The 19195-nt window shown below is 46.2% G+C and overlaps 1 protein-coding gene across 3 annotated transcripts in view; it reads left to right on the top strand.

Annotated features, from left to right (window-relative positions):
• FLT3 (fms related receptor tyrosine kinase 3) overlaps nt 1–18928 on the top strand; it is a 59414-nt gene extending 40486 nt beyond the window's left edge. For 2 of the 3 annotated variants that reach the window (XM_081004091.1, XM_081004093.1), the window contains exons 16-24: nt 2630–2740; nt 3701–3854; nt 6802–6923; nt 7072–7196; nt 9654–9776; nt 11341–11452; nt 12833–12932; nt 14125–14230; nt 16188–18928. In XM_081004091.1, the coding sequence (XP_080860217.1) occupies nt 2630–2740; nt 3701–3854; nt 6802–6923; nt 7072–7196; nt 9654–9776; nt 11341–11452; nt 12833–12932; nt 14125–14230; nt 16188–16265 (1031 nt within the window). In that variant the 3' untranslated portion in view covers nt 16266–18928. Of the gene's footprint in view, nt 1–2629; nt 2741–3700; nt 3855–6801; nt 6924–7071; nt 7197–9653; nt 9777–11340; nt 11453–12832; nt 12933–14124; nt 14235–16187 lie in introns of all 3 variants that reach the window. The other variant, XM_081004092.1, reaches the window with a different exon arrangement.
• The last annotated feature ends 267 nt before the right edge of the window (nt 18929–19195 follow it).

Below are 19195 nucleotides of genomic sequence, written 5' to 3'. Positions count from 1 at the left end.
TCCTAGCCTAGCAGTCTAACCACTACACCACACTGGCTCTCATGTGGAGGCTCTCACGTTTCACACTCCTGCTGTAAAGGCTGTAACCTGTTCTTGATTGGGGGGGGGAGTCTATCTTCAGTTCGGTGTCTGGGGTGCTTGTCTGGAAGCACGATCAAGGCAGAGCAGGCCAGTGCAACCGCCATTCACAGTGAAGAGGCAAGGCAAGGTGAGAAGGGTCATTAGGTTGCTTGGTCTGACATCAGCTTCATCTACTCTGTAGAGACAAATTGCTCAGGCTGAAGAAACAGAATCTAGGGATTTAGAAAGGTCAAGTGAAACTCCTGTTGGTGCCCTGCCTTGCATCGCCTGGCAACTGCTGAGTCAGCAAGCCGCAGGATCTACTTCTGACCCAGCTGCATTGGCGACACCCAAGCGGAGCAGATCCCTGGCAAACAGCTCCCTCTTCTGACAACTTGCTGTGGTGGCACAGAGAGAAAAGCACTTGAGTCGGACTCTGAAAGATGCCCAATCCTGTTTCCTTGTAGTGAGCCCTTGCATGAGTGCTTAACTGTGCTTAATGTGCTGGTCCCAGGGGTAACCCAAGAAACGCAGTCCAGGTCCAGTCCAGAATCCAAAGGTTCCACTAGGAGTCATTCCGACAGGGCCAAGGCAGGACATGAGGCAGAAAACCAGGCAAGGACAGGTACAGGATCTCAGATAGGATCTGGCAATCAACAATGTTGCTCCCACAACCTGGGGCAGGGTCCAACAGCCTTTTATCTTTGTTGGGGTAACGGCTGGTCCTGATCCCCCGGCGACTCACCTCCCTGTTTCGCCCAGAGGTGAGCACTCCTCCTGCGAGTACTCAGGTCTCTCCTTCTCTCAGACCTTAGTCTCTGCAGCTCGGGAGACATCGGTGGGTTACTAGACCCAGGGGCTGCCTCAGCCTCCCCTGACCAAACTGGTAGTGGAGCAACTGTAAGTGATGGCCCAGCTGGAGGCAATCCCCGCATCTGGAGCCAGGGCAGGCTCAGGCCCCTGACTTGGCCCAGCTGGTGTTTGTTGCAGGGGAACCTGTGCAGACTGGGACTCTTCAGGATCAGCCCCCAGACTTTGTTCAGATGATGCCTGAGGCAAAGGGTCTGGTGCAGACTGAGACTCCTCTGGTTCTGAGTCCGAGTCCCAGGCCATCACACTTAAGAACATAGGAAGAGCCAGACTGGATCCAGCCAAAGGCCCATCTAGTCCATCATCTTGTTCTCATAGTGGTCAACCAGATGTATCTGAGAAGACCAAAAGCAAGACCCAAGCACAACAACGCTCTCCCCTTTTATGATTCCCCGCAACTGGCATTCTAGAGGCACGATGCCTCTGACAGTGGAGGTAGATACATAGCTAGCCATTAGCATTTCAAAACATCTGCAGACTCTGATTTTTCTCCTACGAGTTTGTGCACACTCGTGTTGTTTGAGGGAGATCTATTGCAATCCAAAGTTTCTGGTGGCGTGTCTTCCCTCTCTTTGCTGTAGGACTATTATGTGTGATGCAGCTGTGTCACAGTTGTGAGTAGGTGGTCATGTATCGGAGAACAGTCCTTTATTTGAAAGAGTCCTTTGTCTGAAGAGCTGCCTAATCCAAAGCTTAAATTGCTTGTAGTTTTCAGAACATGGTGGTGATTCTGAGGATGACGTCAGCACCGAAGCAAAGAAACCATTAAAATGTGAATTATGTTTGGGCTTTGATTTGCGGAACATCAAGCAAAAGTCCCTTTATATCTGACTTCATCTCCCACAGAAGCCAGGGGTGTTTTTTTCAGACCTATGCTGGCCATTATAGCTGCATACACAACATGCATTTCAATCACAGTTAAAGTACACACAGCTAAAGTACGTTTCCTGGGAAATGTTCCTTATAGTTATTCCTATGAACAGCAAGTAATTCCCATTCCATGGAGGTTGATCCATTAAGGTGAATGGGGCATTGCCTCACCAAGGACAATCTGCCCTTAGCCAGCCCCCACCTCCTCCTTACTTCCAACCAATCCAGGGGATGTTACTAGCTGGCTGTCAACTCCTCATTAGCCTCAGTGTTGCCTTTGTAGAACTCATCAGGGAGGAGGTTCAGGTTGCCTCTGCCTATCATTGGCTCTGACTTCACCATCATTTCCTGTTGGCTGCTCTGGTCTTCTGCTCCACCAACCCCAGTGGGCACCAGCCTCCCCTGGCCCCATTGACTTCACTTTCAAGTAACCACTCATACGGCTGAGCTCTTGGAGGAAGTGTAATCCCATTCTGCTTTCCATGCATTGGATTTATCTCCATCTATTACCATACCAAATTACTGCCTCTGCTGCTACAGCTAAAGTCAACCTTTACAGTGGTTACCAATACAGTGGTCTTAAGTTTAGGATTTAGCATTGTACACTGAGAATCTAAAGCCGTTTCCCTCATCCTAGTGCTTTCCAGGCATTGCTGGACTACAGCTCCCATCAAGTCAGCATGGTCAGTGGTGATGGGTGATGAGAGTTGTAGTCCAAATCTCTGAAGGTTGGAGGAGGCTGATCCTAAATCCTTAAATTGCATGGACTTAATCGCCCTTCCCAGTATAGGCAAACATAACTATACTTCTGTTGCTGTTGCATTTACAGACAAATACAGCTCTTCCGAAAAAGATGCTCTAATGACTGAACTCAAGATGATGACTCGCATTGGCAGTCATGAAAACATTGTGAATCTGCTTGGAGCTTGTACCATATCAGGTAAGGAGCTGAACAAGCCAGTGGGCAAAGCCATCTACTTATGCTGGACCCTCCAATGTGACCTCTTTTTGCCTGGGTTGAGTACCCAAATGTAGAATTAGCATTGGCCTGTTGTGCCTGTAGCTCCTGTCCAATGGAATGAAAATTCACATTTAGGGGATCTGCTGAGTCTTTGATGGAACTCGGGAGACCATAGATCAGTGGCAGAGCACCTGCTTTGCTTGCAGAAGGTTTCAGGTTCTGTTTCTGGCATCTCCAGTTAAGAGGATCAGGCAACAGGTGTTGGGATAAACTTCCCTCTGTCTGAGACCCTGGAGAGCCACTGCCAGTCAGAGTAGACACTACTGGGCTAGATAGCTATACAGACCTTTAGTCTGATCTAGTAAACAGCAGTTTCCTATGTCCCAAATGGCCTTTCTGCTGTAACTACCAAGAGTCTGGGCAGCCACTCTGGGCAGCTTCCAACAAAATGCAGAAAAAACAGCAGCAGCAGCAGCAGCAGCAACAACAACAAACATCAAACATTAATAGCTTCCCTAAGAGGGTGGCCTTCAGAAGTCTATGAAAAATTATATAGTTGTTTAGCTCTTTGACATCTAATGGGAGCAAAATCCACAGGGTGGACGCCACTACCGAGAAGGCCCTCTGTCTGGTTCCCAGTAACTTCACTTCTTGCAATGAGGGAACTGCCAGAAGGCCCTTGGAGCTGGACCTCAGTGTCCGGGCTGAACAATGGGGGTGGAGACGCTCCTTCGGGTATACTAGGCCAAGGTTGTTTAGGGCTTGAAAGCTCAACACCAACACTTTGAATTGTGCTCGGAAATGTACTGGGAGCCAATGTAGATTTTTTTAAGGACTGGTGTTATGTGGCCCCAGTGGCTGCTCCCAGTTGCTTCCTTTTTCACTGTTTGCTATCTGGTATCTGAGTAACAGATTTTTATTTTAAAAAAAACTTTCCAGGACCAGTTTACTTGATTTTTGAATACTGTTGCTATGGAGACCTTTTGAACTACTTGCGGAGCAAACGAGACAGATTCCACAAGACCTTGACTGATGTCTTCCGACAGCACAATTTCAGCTTTTACCACAATTTCCCACAGTACGCAAACTCAAGGTAAGGAGCACTGAGCCAGTTGTGGCTTGGGCAAAGCGATGCGTTAGAGGCCCTTGTGTGCCAAGCAAAGGGGGAGGGAATAGTGCCGCCCGCTCTCCTTGGCGGGGCTGTGGCACGCGAGGAAGCTGCCAAGGCAGCTCTCTCATACCCGACCACTACAGCTCCATTCCTGGGTCAAGCCCGAACTGGGGATGCAGTGGGCTTTCTCCACACAACGCTTCCCTTGGGGGCGTTCCCCACATGCCCATCCTGGGTGGTTGTAGCATACACCTCTGTGGTGGTGATGGGGTCTTCCCCATAGCATTAGCCACCTGAGACAGCTGCCTCACTCTGCCTAATGGCAGCGCAGGCCCAGCAGCCAGATTCATGCAGATAGTAGTCCAGTGGAAGAATCTGATCATTTCCCTCAATGACAGGTTACCTAGACTGAGGGAAAGTATGAATTCTGGAGGCTTTATATTAACCACCAGCAGCTGATTGGTTCTCTAGTGTCACCTGACTCATTGGGCCAGTGGTTCTGCCTTCTGATCAGCAGTCCTGGCAGTGCAAGGAGGCTGTAGCTGATCTGCATTGTTCCTCGTTCACATCTCCTGACAACAACTCACAGGGCCAAGTTGCTAGGGTGACTTAATAATAATAATAATAATAATAATAATAATAATGGTATGGGGTTGCTCGTGCGTAAGTTGCCGCCTCTCCTGGCTATGTTGCCTTGTTAAACCTTTCTGTCTGGACAGCCCTTCAATTCGTGGCTGCCTCAGTCGCTAGCAGAATCCGTCAGTGGGCGTTTCTTAAATCTTTTCCAACATAAAAGTTGCTTGACACCCAGTCTCCTCCTACTCTCTCTGCGCGGAAGTCTTCTGCGCAGGGTGGGCGTGGGTAGCGGAGGACCCGTGCTCTCCCCACTGGTGTCCGGTGAAGAGTCTTGGAGCCCTCTCGCCGATTCCCCCATCTGCCCCTCTCTTTCCCTGGTGTTGCGCTGATTAGCTTCCCCCTCTGCGGAGCTGCCTCTCTCCCTGCTGGGCCCTTCTCCAGCATCATTTGAGAGCCTTCCCTCCGCCTCGAGCTCCGATGTCAGTTCCCTGACAATAATAATATAAATTTTTATTTATACCCCACCCTCCCCGGCCAGAGCCGGGCTCAGGGTGGCTAACACCAGTAAAATTATAATAAAAACATAATGGGGGGGGGAGAAAAAAAACAATTTAAAATACGGGTTAAAATACAATTTAAAATGCAGCCTCATTTTAATAGTAGCCCATAGATCAAAACCATAAGGGGAGGGAAACATAAGGGTCAGACTGAATCCAAACCAAAGGCCAGGTGGAACAGGTCTGTCTTGCAGGCCCTGCAGAAAGATGTCAAGTCCCACAGGGCCCTAGTCTCTTGTGACAGAGTGTTCCACCAAGTTGGAGCCAGTACTAAAAAGGCCCTGGCCCTAGTTGAGACCAATCTAACCACCTTGCAACTTAGGACCTCCAAAGTGTTGTCATTTGTGGACCTTAAGGTCCTCCGTGGGGCATACCAGGAGAGGCGGTCCTGTAGGTACGTGGGTCCTAGGTCGCATAGGGCTTTAAAGGTCAAAACCAGCACCTTAAACCTGACCCTGTACTCCACTGGGAGCCAGTGCAGTTGGTAAAGCACTGGATGAATGTGATACCACGGCAAGGACCCCGTAAGGAGCCTCGCTGCGACATTCTGCACCCACTGGAGTTTCTGGGTCAGCTTCAAGGGCAGCCCCACGTAGAGCGAGTTACAATAATCAAGCCTGGAGATGACTGTCGCATGGATCACTGTGGCCACATCTGGGCAAGAAAGGTAAGAGACCAACTGCTTAATACGGTGGAGATGGAAAAATGCCACCTTTGCTGTGGCTGCAACCTTCGCCTCCATGGAAAGGGAGGCGTCAAAGGTTACACCCAAGCTCTTGACAGAAGGCACTGGCACTAATTGAGCCCCCGCAAGAGATGGAAGTTGGTCCCCCAACCCCATGTCATCCCAACCCAGCCAGAGGACCTCTGTCTTCAAAGGATTTAACTTCAACTGGCTCCCACGCAGCCATCCAGCCACAGCTTCCAAGCATCTGGTCAGTGTGTCTGGAGCTGAGTCAGGGCGGCCGTCCATCAACAGATAAAGCTGGGCGTCATCAGCATATTGATGACAACCCAGCCCAAAGCTCCCGACAATCTGGGCAAGGGGGTGCATAAATATATTAAAAAGCATTGGGGAAAGGATCGCACCCTGCGGGACTCCACACACCAAGGAGTGCCATGGTGACAACTCCCTCCCTAGCGCCACCCTCTATCCCCGACCTGAGATAAAGGAGCGGACTATGCCCTGAATCTCCACGTCAGCAAGGCGGTGGTCCAAAAGTTTGTGATCAACCATGTCGAAGGCTGCTGACAGATCTAAAAGAATCAGCAGTCCCGACCCGCCTCAATCCATCTGTCTACGGAAATCATCTGTTAGGGCGACCAAAGCTGTCTCGGTCCCATAACCAGGGCGAAAACCGGACTGAAATGAATCCAGAGCCGATGTTTCATCCAGAAACCCACCAAGCTGTTTGACAACCGCTCTCTCAATTACCTTACCCAGGTAAGGTCCCTATATGATATAGTTTGAGAACCACATCTGCATGGAAAAGCCACAAGAGATTGGCTGCTTTCATTTCTGCTGTGTATTGAACCTGATCAAGTCAAAACTGTCACAAATCCTCTTTCAAAGACTCTGCTGTTTAAATTGAATGCATGCTATCGTGATGAATTCTGCAAGTGAAAAATTCTAAGCAAAACACAATCCAAATGTTTATTTTTAAAAAAATAATAATGTATTTACGCAGATTTTAATTTCTATTTATTTGGGTTCATTCTATTTATTTGGGTTCATTCTTATGGATGTCATTTTTACTATAGCAACCCCTTTTTCTTAAAAAAAAAATCTTTTTCAGAAATGAATATATACTAAGAAATGGATCATATATTCCAAAGGATGACTTTGGAAACACATCTGCAAAAAAAGACTTAGATTTGGCCTCTAAATTGTGCAGAATTGCCCTGCTTGCTGAGGAAGGTAAGAAATCAAAGTCTCCTTTTGGGTTGTAATTGTGGGTTTTTTAAAAAAATGGTCTGAAGTAATGTAGTCATTTGGCAAACAATACTAGTGACAGAAACTCAAGCCTTAGCGAAATAAAGCTCTTGCCATTGTTTTTCACTTGTAGAAGGAATGAAATATGTGAACAGGGGAATAGATGATGAAGAGGACCTCAATGTGCTGACTTTTGAAGACCTTCTCTCCTTCGCATATCAAGTTGCCAAAGGAATGGAGTTTCTGGAATCAAAATCAGTAAGCATGATGTGTGAAAATTTGTTCAGATGATAAAGAGAACAAAAATGCATACAGTGGTCCAAATCCTATTACTTCCTCTCCAGCTGGATGTTCCAGCTCAGAACTACAAAAAAATAACATACTTAATTAGAAATGGACTTTTATGAGAGAAATACGTTTTTCTGGTGTGTGTGTAAATACTAGGACCAGCCCCAACATTAGGCAGAATGAGATGATTGCCTCAGGTGGCAGATGCTGTGAAGCAGGGAACGCTGGCGAGATGTCGGAGGACAGTTTCATGTTGTTGATAAAACCTGCCTTATGTCCTCTAAGGAAGACTGCTGCCCTCAGGAGGTTACTGTCCCATCGCCAGTCTAATCAGCTTCTTCACATGGAATAAGGGTGCTTTCTTGCCCTTTGCTTCAGGCATCAGAATGTTTTAGGTCAGTCCTGGTTGTTGCCATAGTTGCTTATGATGCATCTCTCTGGAACGCAAATGGCTAGAGGGGAATTGAGAGCAACCTCTTCTCTCTGCTGCGGTGGCTCTTCTCTGCCAAAGGAACGCTGCTGCCAGTTCAGCAGAGCTGGCTCAGAAACTAGCATGTTTTAACAAATACACAAGAACACAGTGTGACTAACATTTGGTCTAGGTAGCAGAATGCCCTAGTAAGCTCCCCAAGAGGGACTGAGAAGGCCAAAGCCAGTGCTCTTCGAAAGAAAGAAGGTTTTCTAAATGAGGTAAAACAAAAGGCAAAATGTGAACTGAATTTCTGAAGGCTTGTCTCGGAAGGAGACAGGAGGACAGGAGGTCTAGACGGGGAGATGAGATGCCAGGGAACCAAGAACAGCTGTGTGATGATGCTCCAGTGCTTGTGGGGAAAGGGGGAGGGAGTGTTGGAAGTTGGAACATTGATGGAATGAGAGAGAAGGAAGATGGAGGTGTTTACCTGTCCTTCTGCTGTTGTCTGCTTAAAACATGTCAAAGAATGGGGGGAGCAAAAATCCTCAAGGGCAAAGTAATTCCAAAAAGAAGGGAAGAAGAGGAAGCATTTCCTGGCCATCACAGAGGTTTTGCTGGACAAGCACTGTGGGATTATGGGGTGCAAAAACGGGTGCCTTTAGGCGGGATTTCCAAGATTTAATCAGACTTTAAATTGCTTGGAATGTGTCTAACTCAGTGTTGTCTACACCAACTGGCAGTAGCTCTCCAAGGTTTCAGACAAGAGTAGCTAGAGATGCTGTGTAATGGGCCCCGCCTGCTAGCCTGCTCCCTAAAATATCACTGGTTTTAGATACCTGTTAGGTCCATAAATTACCATATATCATATATTCAACACAAAAAACAGTGACAATTTGTTGTTGACAAAGGACAGCTGGACATATAAAGGGCCCCATTACCTTTAGTAGCTTAGGGCCTCATCAAACCTAAATCCAGCCCTGGCTGCGGTTTGGGACCTTTTGTATGCAGAGTATGTGCTCTGCTACTGAGCTGTGTGGCCCTTCCTGTAGCTCAGTAGCTGTAGCCCCCAACAGGGGAGCAACAAATAATTATTCTGCTGGAGTTTATCTATTTGGCAGTCATTAAAGACTATCTTTGATTCTGCAGTAACGATGCAATGCTATATGGGAACCATTTGAACTCTGTTCTGAATTTTGGTGCCCAGTGTTTATATATCATTGGGATGGGAAATGAATTTCTGCCTTTAACATGGGATCAGGTCAAAATACCCTTCCTTTTGCATATGTAAGTCTTATGCCAAACAAGGGGGATAGTGCCCTTCAGGAGGAGCCAGGAGCAGCAGCAGATGTGCTTGCCCAGACAGCGCCACTCTCAAAAGAGCATGTCAGAGATAAATGGTGCATCGCTCATCTTTTTGGAGGGTCAGCCAGCAATCTTCCTTTGAAAATACTTGTGCAAACCTTGTGCACGTCCATCAAGTGAAATGTGACTATCGGTATTACAGTATTTCGTACAATTTCCCTCCAGCACATAAAACTTTCAGTGAACTGATCGGCGTTATCTTTCGGTTCCTTCTTTCTAAGATTTATTGCTCGTAGGCTCACCCACTTTTGGTTGTTGTTGTTTTAAAAAAGAGGATGTGTGCCCTTCAAGTGCTGGAGAGGGGAAGCACCGCATAGACCATGAACAGGGAAACAGGGGCCTCCAGATGAGAACATTGGAGCAGAGAAAGCTCCTTTACACCAGGCCAGACCGTTAGTCTATCTAATTCAGTGTGGGGACAGGGCCCTCCAGGGTTCAGATTCTACCTCCCATCATCCTAGGCCATAGGCAGGGCTAGACAAACCATTAAGCAAAATAAGCACATGTTTACAAACCCTCCAAGTGTCCCTATTTTGGCATATGATTTGAGCTGCGAAAGGTGTTGGCTTGGAAACAATCAGGGTCTTAAATGTTGTTCTTTGGCCGTTGTGAAACAGGGCGTGAAGCAAACTCACACCATTCTCCCTTGACAGTGTGTTCACAGGGATCTCGCTGCCAGGAATATTCTAGTCACTCATGGGAAAGTGGCAAAAATCTGCGACTTTGGACTTGCGAGGGACATAGAGAATGATTCAAACTATGTTGTCCGGGGGAACGTAAGTAGATGCTTTTGGCAGACTCTTTTCATAGCTTTATGCTAATAATAATAACGCAGTAGTACTAAGCATAAGAATATAAAAATAGCCCTGTCAGATCAGGTCAAAAGCCCATCTAGTCCAGCGTCTTGTTCTTACAATAGCCAACCAGATACCCAGCAGGAATCTCCCCACTTGTGCAACTGGTATTCAGAAGCACACCAGTTCTTATACTGGAGAGTAGTGCACAGCCATCATGGCTAGTAACCTTCACTAGCCTCATTCTCCATGAATTTGTCTTTATCCTCCTTCAAAGCCATTTAACTTGGCGACTCTAATGACCTCCCGTGGCAATGAATTTAACATAGCTTAACTGTGTGCTGTGTGTACATGCAGGAATTGGCAAGTGGATAAGCTGATGGTTAAGAACTTTAAATTAAAAATAATCCCTCCAAAAATATTGCAATATAAGGTTAAATGTAAGGAATGGAATGTGAATTAGAAAACAATGCAGCAACAAGAGGAAACTATGGACACATGGAAAGCAGAGTGTGGGAAGCCAATTTTTTTGAAAAATTGTATTAAATTTGCTCTAGTTTGTGGTTGATTCGTTAAAATTTGGAAAATCAATAAAAACGATTTTGCAAAAAAACAAAACCCAACCACCCTATATGCTGTGTGAAGAAATACAGTACTTCCTTTTCTTTTTCTGGATACCTTCCAACATTCAACTTCCTTAGATGACCCCAGATTCTGGTATTATGAGAGGGAGGAAAAACACCTCTTTATTCACCCCCCCCCCCCCACAACTTCAGGGGGTTGGATGAACTCCTTTGCACATACAGATTGTGATCTAGAATGGCAATCTGTGCGCCAAAGCCTCTTTGTAGGTACAGATTCCCTTGCTGGGTTTGCTAGAACACACATATCTGCTTTCTTCCTAACTTCCTTATGAAAGGGACCCCTGCCGGATTAGACTAACTGCCTATAAATCCCATTTCCTGCAGATGCCTCCAGTAAGCCTGTAACCAGGACATGAAGGCAATAGCCTTCTTCTCCTGTCCTTGTCCAACAGCAGCTTATATTCAGTAGCGTGATGTCTATGAACCTGGAGGCTGCATAAAGCCATCTGTCTGAGGGCACCTTCACACAGAAAGTGCTTCCTTGCAGTAAATACTAAATCCTCAGCATAGCTTGTCACACCCACCCACAGATATTTCACTGTGTGTTCACACAGTGGGAAGACATGCTTGAGAAACTTTTCATATAGGGAATATATTTTCATATAGGGAATCGATCGAGTCGGAAGCATCCCTGGTTATCTGTTTTTTAGGTGTTTCAAACAAGAGCAGCTTCAGCAACATCATGTGAAAATCCTAGTTCCTACTCTAGTTCCACTATGCTTTGCATGTGCTCCCTCAAAGGCCACAACCACCCTGTTCCAAAGCAGATATTCCTCTAAAAATGAAGTCCGTGCATACTAATTGCTAGACTTTGCGCCGTATTTCTTCTTCTTTTTCCTCTGATGTGTGGAAGTTTCAGTGCAGAAATGATTCCTCCCCCCCCCCCTTTCCTCTTCCTACAGGCTTGTTTACCTGTTAAGTGGATGTCTCCTGAAAGCTTGTTTCAAGGGATTTATACTATTAAGAGTGATGTCTGGTCTTACGGAATCTTACTGTGGGAAATATTCTCTCTTGGTATGTTCTGGATTAAGTTGCCTACTTCAGCATTAAGGAGGGCCCAGAAACAAGGGGTGGCAGAAAAAATTGGTTCAGTTTGCATTCAATGTGGACTTGCCTCATTGGCACTTTCCAAAGCAATTCTCTGAAATTTTCTAGCCAGGTAATGTTTTCAGAAATGCAGGGGTTCACAGACAGTGGTTATTTATTTATTTATTTATTCATTCATTCATTCATTCATACATACCCTGCCCATCTGGCTGGGTTTCCCCAGCCACTCTGGGCAGCTTCCAACAAAATATTAAAATACAATGGTCTGTTAAACATTAAAAGCTTCCCTAAACAGGGCTGGCTTCAGATGTCTTCTAAAAGTCTGGTAGTTGTTTTTCTCTTTGACATCTGGTGGGAGGGCACTCCACAGGGCGGGTGCCACTACCGAGAAGGCCCTCTGCCTGGTTCCCTGTAACTTGGCTTCTCACAGTGAGGGAACTGCCAGAAGGCCCTCGGCGCTGGACCACAGTGTCTGGGCAGAACGAAGGGGGTGGAGATGCTCCTTCAGGTCCACAATCTTCATTCAAGCCACCCACAGCACATTTGTGAATTTATGGTTGAAGACTGGAAATAGAACATCCACTGTATTAATGGTGCATGTGGATTTTTAATTATATTTTTATTGCTTCTCTTATTTCTTACATTATTTCTTACATTATTTCTTATTGTATTACAATCTGAATTGGAATTCAATAAAATACAACATATGAAATAAAAGCAATAAACCTCCAATTAAAAATTGTATAGCATCCAGCACCATGCATTACAATTGTTATAATAGGCAGAAAAATCATTAAGTCCCCCCCCCCCCGCAAAGTCTCAGCAGTGTTCAAGTGGTCTTCGGGGAGTGGGGAGGTTTGGGAATCACTCTACTAGGGTAAAGTGTGCAGGAAAATAACTTACAGAATACATTATATTAGGTGAAGTATGTTTTCCAAAAATGTGTGTGTTAGGGGAAATTGGATACAAAAATGTGTACATTAGGAGAAATTGGCACTAATATGCCGATTAATCTTCACGAGTTGTTGTTTTTAAATAACAAAACTGATGTGGTAATATGGAGAAATGAACTCAGTGATGTGGGTGCATTAGGCTACATACTGCACACCATAATTTTAAGCACATGGCTTTCCTCCAAAGAATACTGGGAACTATAGTTTGTTGGGGCATTAGGAATTATAGCTCTAGGAGGGGTAAACCGCAGATCCCAAGATTTGCGGGGGGAGAGCTGTTTGCTTTAAATGTACAGTGTATATGCAGTCGTGAATTGTGTGAAGAAGGGTGTGGCAAGCCTGTTTTTCAACATCCACTTTTTCACTCTTCACTTCTCCCATCTTTCTGTTTTAGGTGTCAATCCTTACCCTGGAATACAAGTGGATGCAAACTTCTACAAGCTAATTCAAAGTGGCTTTAAAATGGACTGTCCGTTTTATGCTACAGAAGAAATGTAAGCATGGGGTATGAATACCGAGGGCTGGGGAGGGGCAGGATTCTGCCCAGGCACAATTTAGGGATGCCATGGTAAATTTCACCCTTCCTACCTTCCCTGTGCTTCTAATTTATTATTCTTCAGGACTACCAGTATCTATGATCATCTCACTAGTTCCACATACTGGCTACTGATAGAAACAGTTAAGTAGGCATAAATGCTGGTTATGCAAGTTAAGGGAACAGAGGAGTCAAAAAAACTGACCTGTGTTGCACATTATGGGACACACACACACACACACACACACACACACTTCTCAGTCTGCTTTCCCTGTTTGTACCATTGGTATACATGTGCTGATAATGCGGTGTGGACATCATTTCACCTTATTGGATTGCCCCTTATGAATTGCCCCTTTTTCCTGGCCCCAGCCGTGGTGCAGAGCTGCTTAGAACTTAAACCAACATGTCTAGTTTCAGAGTGTTTTGGATAATGGATGTGGGACTGAAGCCACATACCGTATTTTTCACCCTATAGGACGCACCGGCCCATAGGACGCACCTAGTTTTTTGGGGGGAAATAAAGAAAAAAAAATATCCCCCCCCCCGCCGCGGCTTCAGCGCGCCCCACGCTCCGGGCAGCAGGCTGCTATCCGCAGCCTAGGGAGCCCTGCGGGAACTCCCGCGGGCTCCCCAGGCTTGCTGATAGCTTCCTGAAGCCTGGAGAGCAAGAAGGGTCGGTGCGCACCGGCCCCTCTCGCTCTCCAAGCTTCAGCGAAAGCCTGCATTCGCCCCATAGGACGCACACAGATTTCCCCTTCATTTTTGGAGGGGAAAAAGTGCGTCCTATAGGGCGAAAAATACGGCAAATGTTTGCAAGATCTACTTGAGAGCATTGCTTCAGATGGGTGCCACGAGATTCTCAAATACTGTATATGAGACGGCCAAACAAGCTTATTGATAACATGGTGAAGATGTTAAAGCAGGCACATTAACTTAAAAGTTTTCATGCTTTGGGGTGTTGTCTTAACGAAGCGCCTTGAGTCTGAGCTGCAGGTGAAGTTCTTTTGATCCTAGGATCTTTTAAAAGCCCAGGCGTGCTTGTATTTTGGGACACATTCATATCCCAGTTGCCTGACTTTCCCACAGAAAATGCTTTGGGAAATCATTTCGTATCCCCCCCCCCCCCGGTTTTGTTGTTGTCTTTGCAGATATTTAATGCTGTGTTCCTGCTGGGCTCTGGACTCCAGAAAAAGACCATCCTTTTCACAGCTGCTTTCCCTCCTGGCCTGCCAGCTGGCTGAGGCAGAAGGAGCAGTAAGTAAGATTTGCAAACAAGAACATTTTTCTTCTCTTTTTTTCCCCTTTTGCTTTTTTTTTAGGGGGTGGTGGTTTAAAACCTATTAATAGCACCCATGGCAAGGGACTGTGAATGATGTCCCCAGCTGCTCGCTCTAATCTTCAGAAAGAACCGTCTGTTGTTTTCCCCCAGGGAGATCTCCAGAATGTCATCATGATTCTGGCGTTCTTCTCAGCTGTTGAGAGAGAGTGTGTGTGTGTGCAGCATTTTTGGCAAATATATTATTGAGTGTTTTCAGGAGAGCACTGCAGAAATGTGAGACTCCTGCACAGGTGTGCGAAACCTCACCTCTTCGTCTAGCTTCCAGGCCTGTCTTTGGCCGTGCCTCCACCTCACTCACTCAACTTCTCAATGTCCTACTTTTGAGTGTTTCTGCCTATGATTGTGCCTCTCACTTGTCTGCTTAGAGAGTCTGTGGTGTCTGGTGTCAGAGGTAGTTCTAAGGTGGCACAACCAGTTCAGCTGCACTGGGTGCCGGGCTGCAGGGAGCACCACAACAATGCTGTAGAACGGAGCGTGAGAGGAGGGGAGGGCAAATTTTAGTGTCTCACAGGGCACCGCTGAAATGTGAGAGCCCAGAGTCCTCCACTGCTGCTATCTGCTGGCACTGGAGGTACAGAAGCAGAGAGACCAGCAGCAGGTGGAGTCTGAGCCAGTGACAGCCCCATTCACCCACCAACTGCTTGCAAGTGAGGAAGGCCAGTGGGCTTTGGCTGAGGGCCGGCTGAGGTTGTTGCATAGGCCCTCATGGATCTGCTTCCACTGTGGAGGGTCTAGAACAGCCTTTCTCAACCTGTGGGTCCCCAGATGTTGTTGAACTACAACTCCCATCACCCCTAGTTAGCAAGGCCAGAGCTCAGGGATGATGGGAGTTGTAGTCCAACAACATCTGTGGACCCACAGGTTGAGAACTGCTGGTCTAGAAACTGCTGGCTTTTCTGTGATGGGAATGTAGCCTATAGAACAGGCTGTTGGGATGCGTCCAAGGAAATGGGGGCAATTGGCAGGCCCCCAGCTGGCTCCAACCCATAGGCCCGCAGCTGGGCGATCTCCGGTCCTTGGATCAGCATGTAACTGCGACTCAAGCCTCAGAAACCTTCAGAAGCTGAGCACGCAAGCCAGCAGAGTAAACTCTTTGCAACAGAAGGGCAGATAGAGGCTGTGTAAAGCGTATTTACAGGCATTTTATTCAGCATCAGGACAAAGGGAAGAACATGTCTTCTCCCCTTCGTGTCCAAGCAAACAGCATAAGCAAAAGCTATACACACAACAGAAGTTCCCAGCAAGCTGTGCTGGAATGTAAACAGACATTTGACATACAACAACTCCACATATCTGTTAAGGTGAAACGGAATATCGTAACACAGGCACCCCCAAATTTGGCCCTCCAGCTGTTTTGGGACTACAACTCTCATCATCCCTAGCTAACAGGACCAGTGGTCAGGGATGATGGGAATTGTAGTCCCAAAACAGCTGGAGGGCCAAGTTTGGGGATGCCTGCTATAGAACAATGGTAAGAGTCACATTTGTTGCTCCACCCACTTTTTACCTCTGGCTCCAACCACCACTGCTATATGGCCCCCAGAAGGTGGTCTGTGAGGGAATGTGGCTCTCAGGCTGAAAAGGGTTTGCCATCCTTGCACCAGCCCTCTTCAGCCAAACACAACTGGAATCCCACACAGGAGGTTCATGGGCAGACCAGCATTCTCTTCAGGCATGAGATTAACTCCTCTTTGTTGCTTGTACTATTTTACCTACATTTCAGTGAACTAAGTGGGATTTGTAAACCACCGTGCATACCAGAAAGTATTGTGGAGTTGTAATTACTGCTACTATTTCTGTTACTACTGCTAATAATAATAATAATGGCAATTCATTATTTGCTACCTATTATGTTCCCGTCCTAAATTATAGGCATGTCCAACGGGGAAGAGTGGGATTTCTGAACACGTATCAAGCCCAAAGCCACATATCCCAGTTCACATGGGATAAGAGAAGCTGAACCACTTCAGTTTACCATTCCTACTCTGGATGCAGATGCTGCAAGGGAGAAATAAGACGGATGCATTATTTTATATAAAAAGGCATATAAGCTGAATGTATTGAAAGAAGGTTTTTTTGCCTTTGCTAAAGAGGCCAGATTTGCTGCTCCCGCCCCTGAATTTCTCATGCTCATTTCCATGATCCAACTTTTGCTTTTGAAATGAAATTTGCCTCCTCTTTCAGGAATCTGGGTCAAGGCGGGAGCACACTTTTCACAAGCACTGTTTTGAACCAGGGGTTCTCTGGTGTGTCTGCAGCCTCCAGGTGCTGTGGTTAGGAAATGAAACTCTTTCCTTTCACAAATGTAACTGAAGTCAAACATTCCCGTTGTTGTTTGGTTGTGCTTAGAGCAGATGTAGAGAGTTGAAGTTTTTTGTCATCAGAGCCTCCAGAAATGAATGTATGCGGCATTATCTTAACACTTGCTGTGCTAATAATTCAAAAAAGCTTGGATCGGGACATTTAGACCCCTGCGCCACATCATAAGCAGCATTGCTGTAGGCAGACTCTCTAATATATGTCAGGGGTGGCCAACCTGGTTGGCACATTTTGATTTTTGGGTGAGTGCCATGGGCTCTCCACCCCCTTTTTTGTGAGCAGGGGCTTCCTCTGTAAGGTCTTCACCTTATTTCCATCACTGGGTATTTGAATTTCATGTGATCCAGATGAAATGAAGGCTTTCTTCATAGACTTTGTGTGGCTTGGCAAATTTAATTCTCATTGGTGTTGCTTACACCCAGGTTACATGGTCAGAACAACTATACCATCTTAGGAAATGGGAAATCCATGACAGAGGAGCTGCCATATCTAAGCCCTGCCAAGATTGTGCAAACCACGGCGGAAGCTGGGCCGGTGGGTTGACAGTTTCCCCCTGGGTAATTCTGGTTCTAGTCAGAGGGAAATTCTCCAAGCCAGCACTGGCATGGTTTTGTTGCCATTCTGAGGCCTTGCCAGGGGAATGAGGGGACTCTGGATCTGGTGGGTCCCAAGCTGCCCAAGCTCTGCCCCCAGTGTGGTGTAGTGGTTAAGAGCGGTAGTCTCGTAATCTGGTGAACTGGGTTCGCTTCCCTGCTCCTCCACATGCAGCTGCTGGGTGACCTTGGGCTAGTCACACTTCTCTGAAGTTTCTCAGCCCCACTCACCTCACAGAGTGTTTGTTGTGGGGGAGGAAGGGAAAGGAGAATGTTAGCCGCTTTGAGACTCCTTTGGGTACTGATAAAGCAGGATATCAAATCCGAACTCTTCTTCCTCAGCTGTGTCATCAATGCTCCAGCAGAGGAAAGTGGGCTCCCTCTCTGGCCCTGGACTTTTTAGCCATGGAGAGGGAGATTAGCTGTATCCTATTGCCAGGGCTGGCCCACCCATGTGGCAAGCTGAGGTCACCGCCTCAGGAGGCAGAATCCACAGGGACAGCAGGTCCTGCTGTTGAAAGCCCCCCCCCCCCTTGTTCCTGATGTACAGCTTCCCTTTCTCCTTCTTCCCTGGTGGGGAAGGAGGCACCATTTTGGAGTCCACCTCACATCCCAAAATGTATTGGGCCAGTGCTGCCTGTTGCCCCTCTGGGATATCCTCTCAGAGACTTAAAACCATGGGTAGGCAAACTAAGGCCCGGGGGCCGGATCCAGCCCAATCGCCTTCTAAATCCGGCTCACGGATGGTCCGGGAATCAGCATGTTTTTACATGAGTAGAATGTGTGCTTTTATTTAAAATGCATCTCGGGTTTATTTGTGGGGGATAGGAATTCGTTCTTCTTCTTTTTTTCAAAATATAGTCTGTACCCTGCCATGGTCTGAGGGACAGTGGCCTGCCCCCCTGCTGAAAAAGTTTGCTGACCCCTGCTTAAAACCTTAAAGCACAGCTAGGATGATGGGAGTTGTAGTCCAGCAACATCTGGAGGGCTGCTGGTTCCCCATCTCTGACTTTTAAAGCTTTTCAAGATTTTTCAATCCTTATTTTGACTTAGTAATTTTATTTGATGTGTTGTTTTTGATATGCTGTAGCTTTGTAGTTAAACCTTCAGTTTTCAGATATGTTCCTGCTGCTTTATGCTAGCACTGCCCTGACTATTAATTATTATTTCATTTTTCTATTTTGTGAGTTGTTGTTTTTTATTGCACACCTTGTCTGGAAAGGCAGTATCCAGTTTTTAATAGACAAATGTACTTTAAAATGTGCTGTTTAATCATCAGGTAGCCATGCGTGCTGCTACTGAATGAAATGTCTGCTGAAATATTGATACAGATACTTGATATATATTTGAAATAAAGATGTAGGTGTTTTTTTGTTTTGGTCTGAGCTTTTGGTCTGAGCTTTTCAGTCAGTTTTGCCATTTCAGCGACTTCAACAAAGAATGGGATTTTTTTTAATAATTTATCTTGGAGACCACTGTAAGCAGATGAAAATATTAGCAATAACACTTGTAATGTAGCAAGTACTATGGAAACAATGGAGTAATATAAAATATAGATTATGGGAAAAGATCTAATAATAGGATCATGGAGGGGAGGTGGGAAGCCCAGAGATTCGGAGGAATCTGTAAATGTGTATGTGTATGGTTGTATTATTATTTTATACTTGGAAAATCAAATAAAAATTATTTCCAAAAAAAAAATGTAGGTTTTCCCCCAGTGTGCTGTGTTATTTCTAGATGCAATTCACTTCTTTGGGGAAACATTTGGAGGAATGGAAAACCACAGGGCTCACTGGAAGAGATCAGGACATTTGGGGCTTGCTTGTGCATGTACTAAGTCCACAGATGGTCCTAGGGATGGCAAACGCCCTCATTTCAAAAGGTCTCCTTAGCCCAGGAATTGGGGACTGACTGCATTAAGAACAAAAGAAGAGCTTGCTGGATCAGGCCAATGTGCATCTGTTTCAG

The sequence above is a fragment of the Podarcis pityusensis genome (genome assembly GCF_964106645.2).
Source record: "Podarcis pityusensis genome assembly, chromosome: 4".
NCBI classification, from domain to species: Eukaryota; Metazoa; Chordata; class Lepidosauria; order Squamata; family Lacertidae; genus Podarcis; species Podarcis pityusensis.
This window is presented reverse-complemented; position numbering and strand designations above follow the sequence as displayed.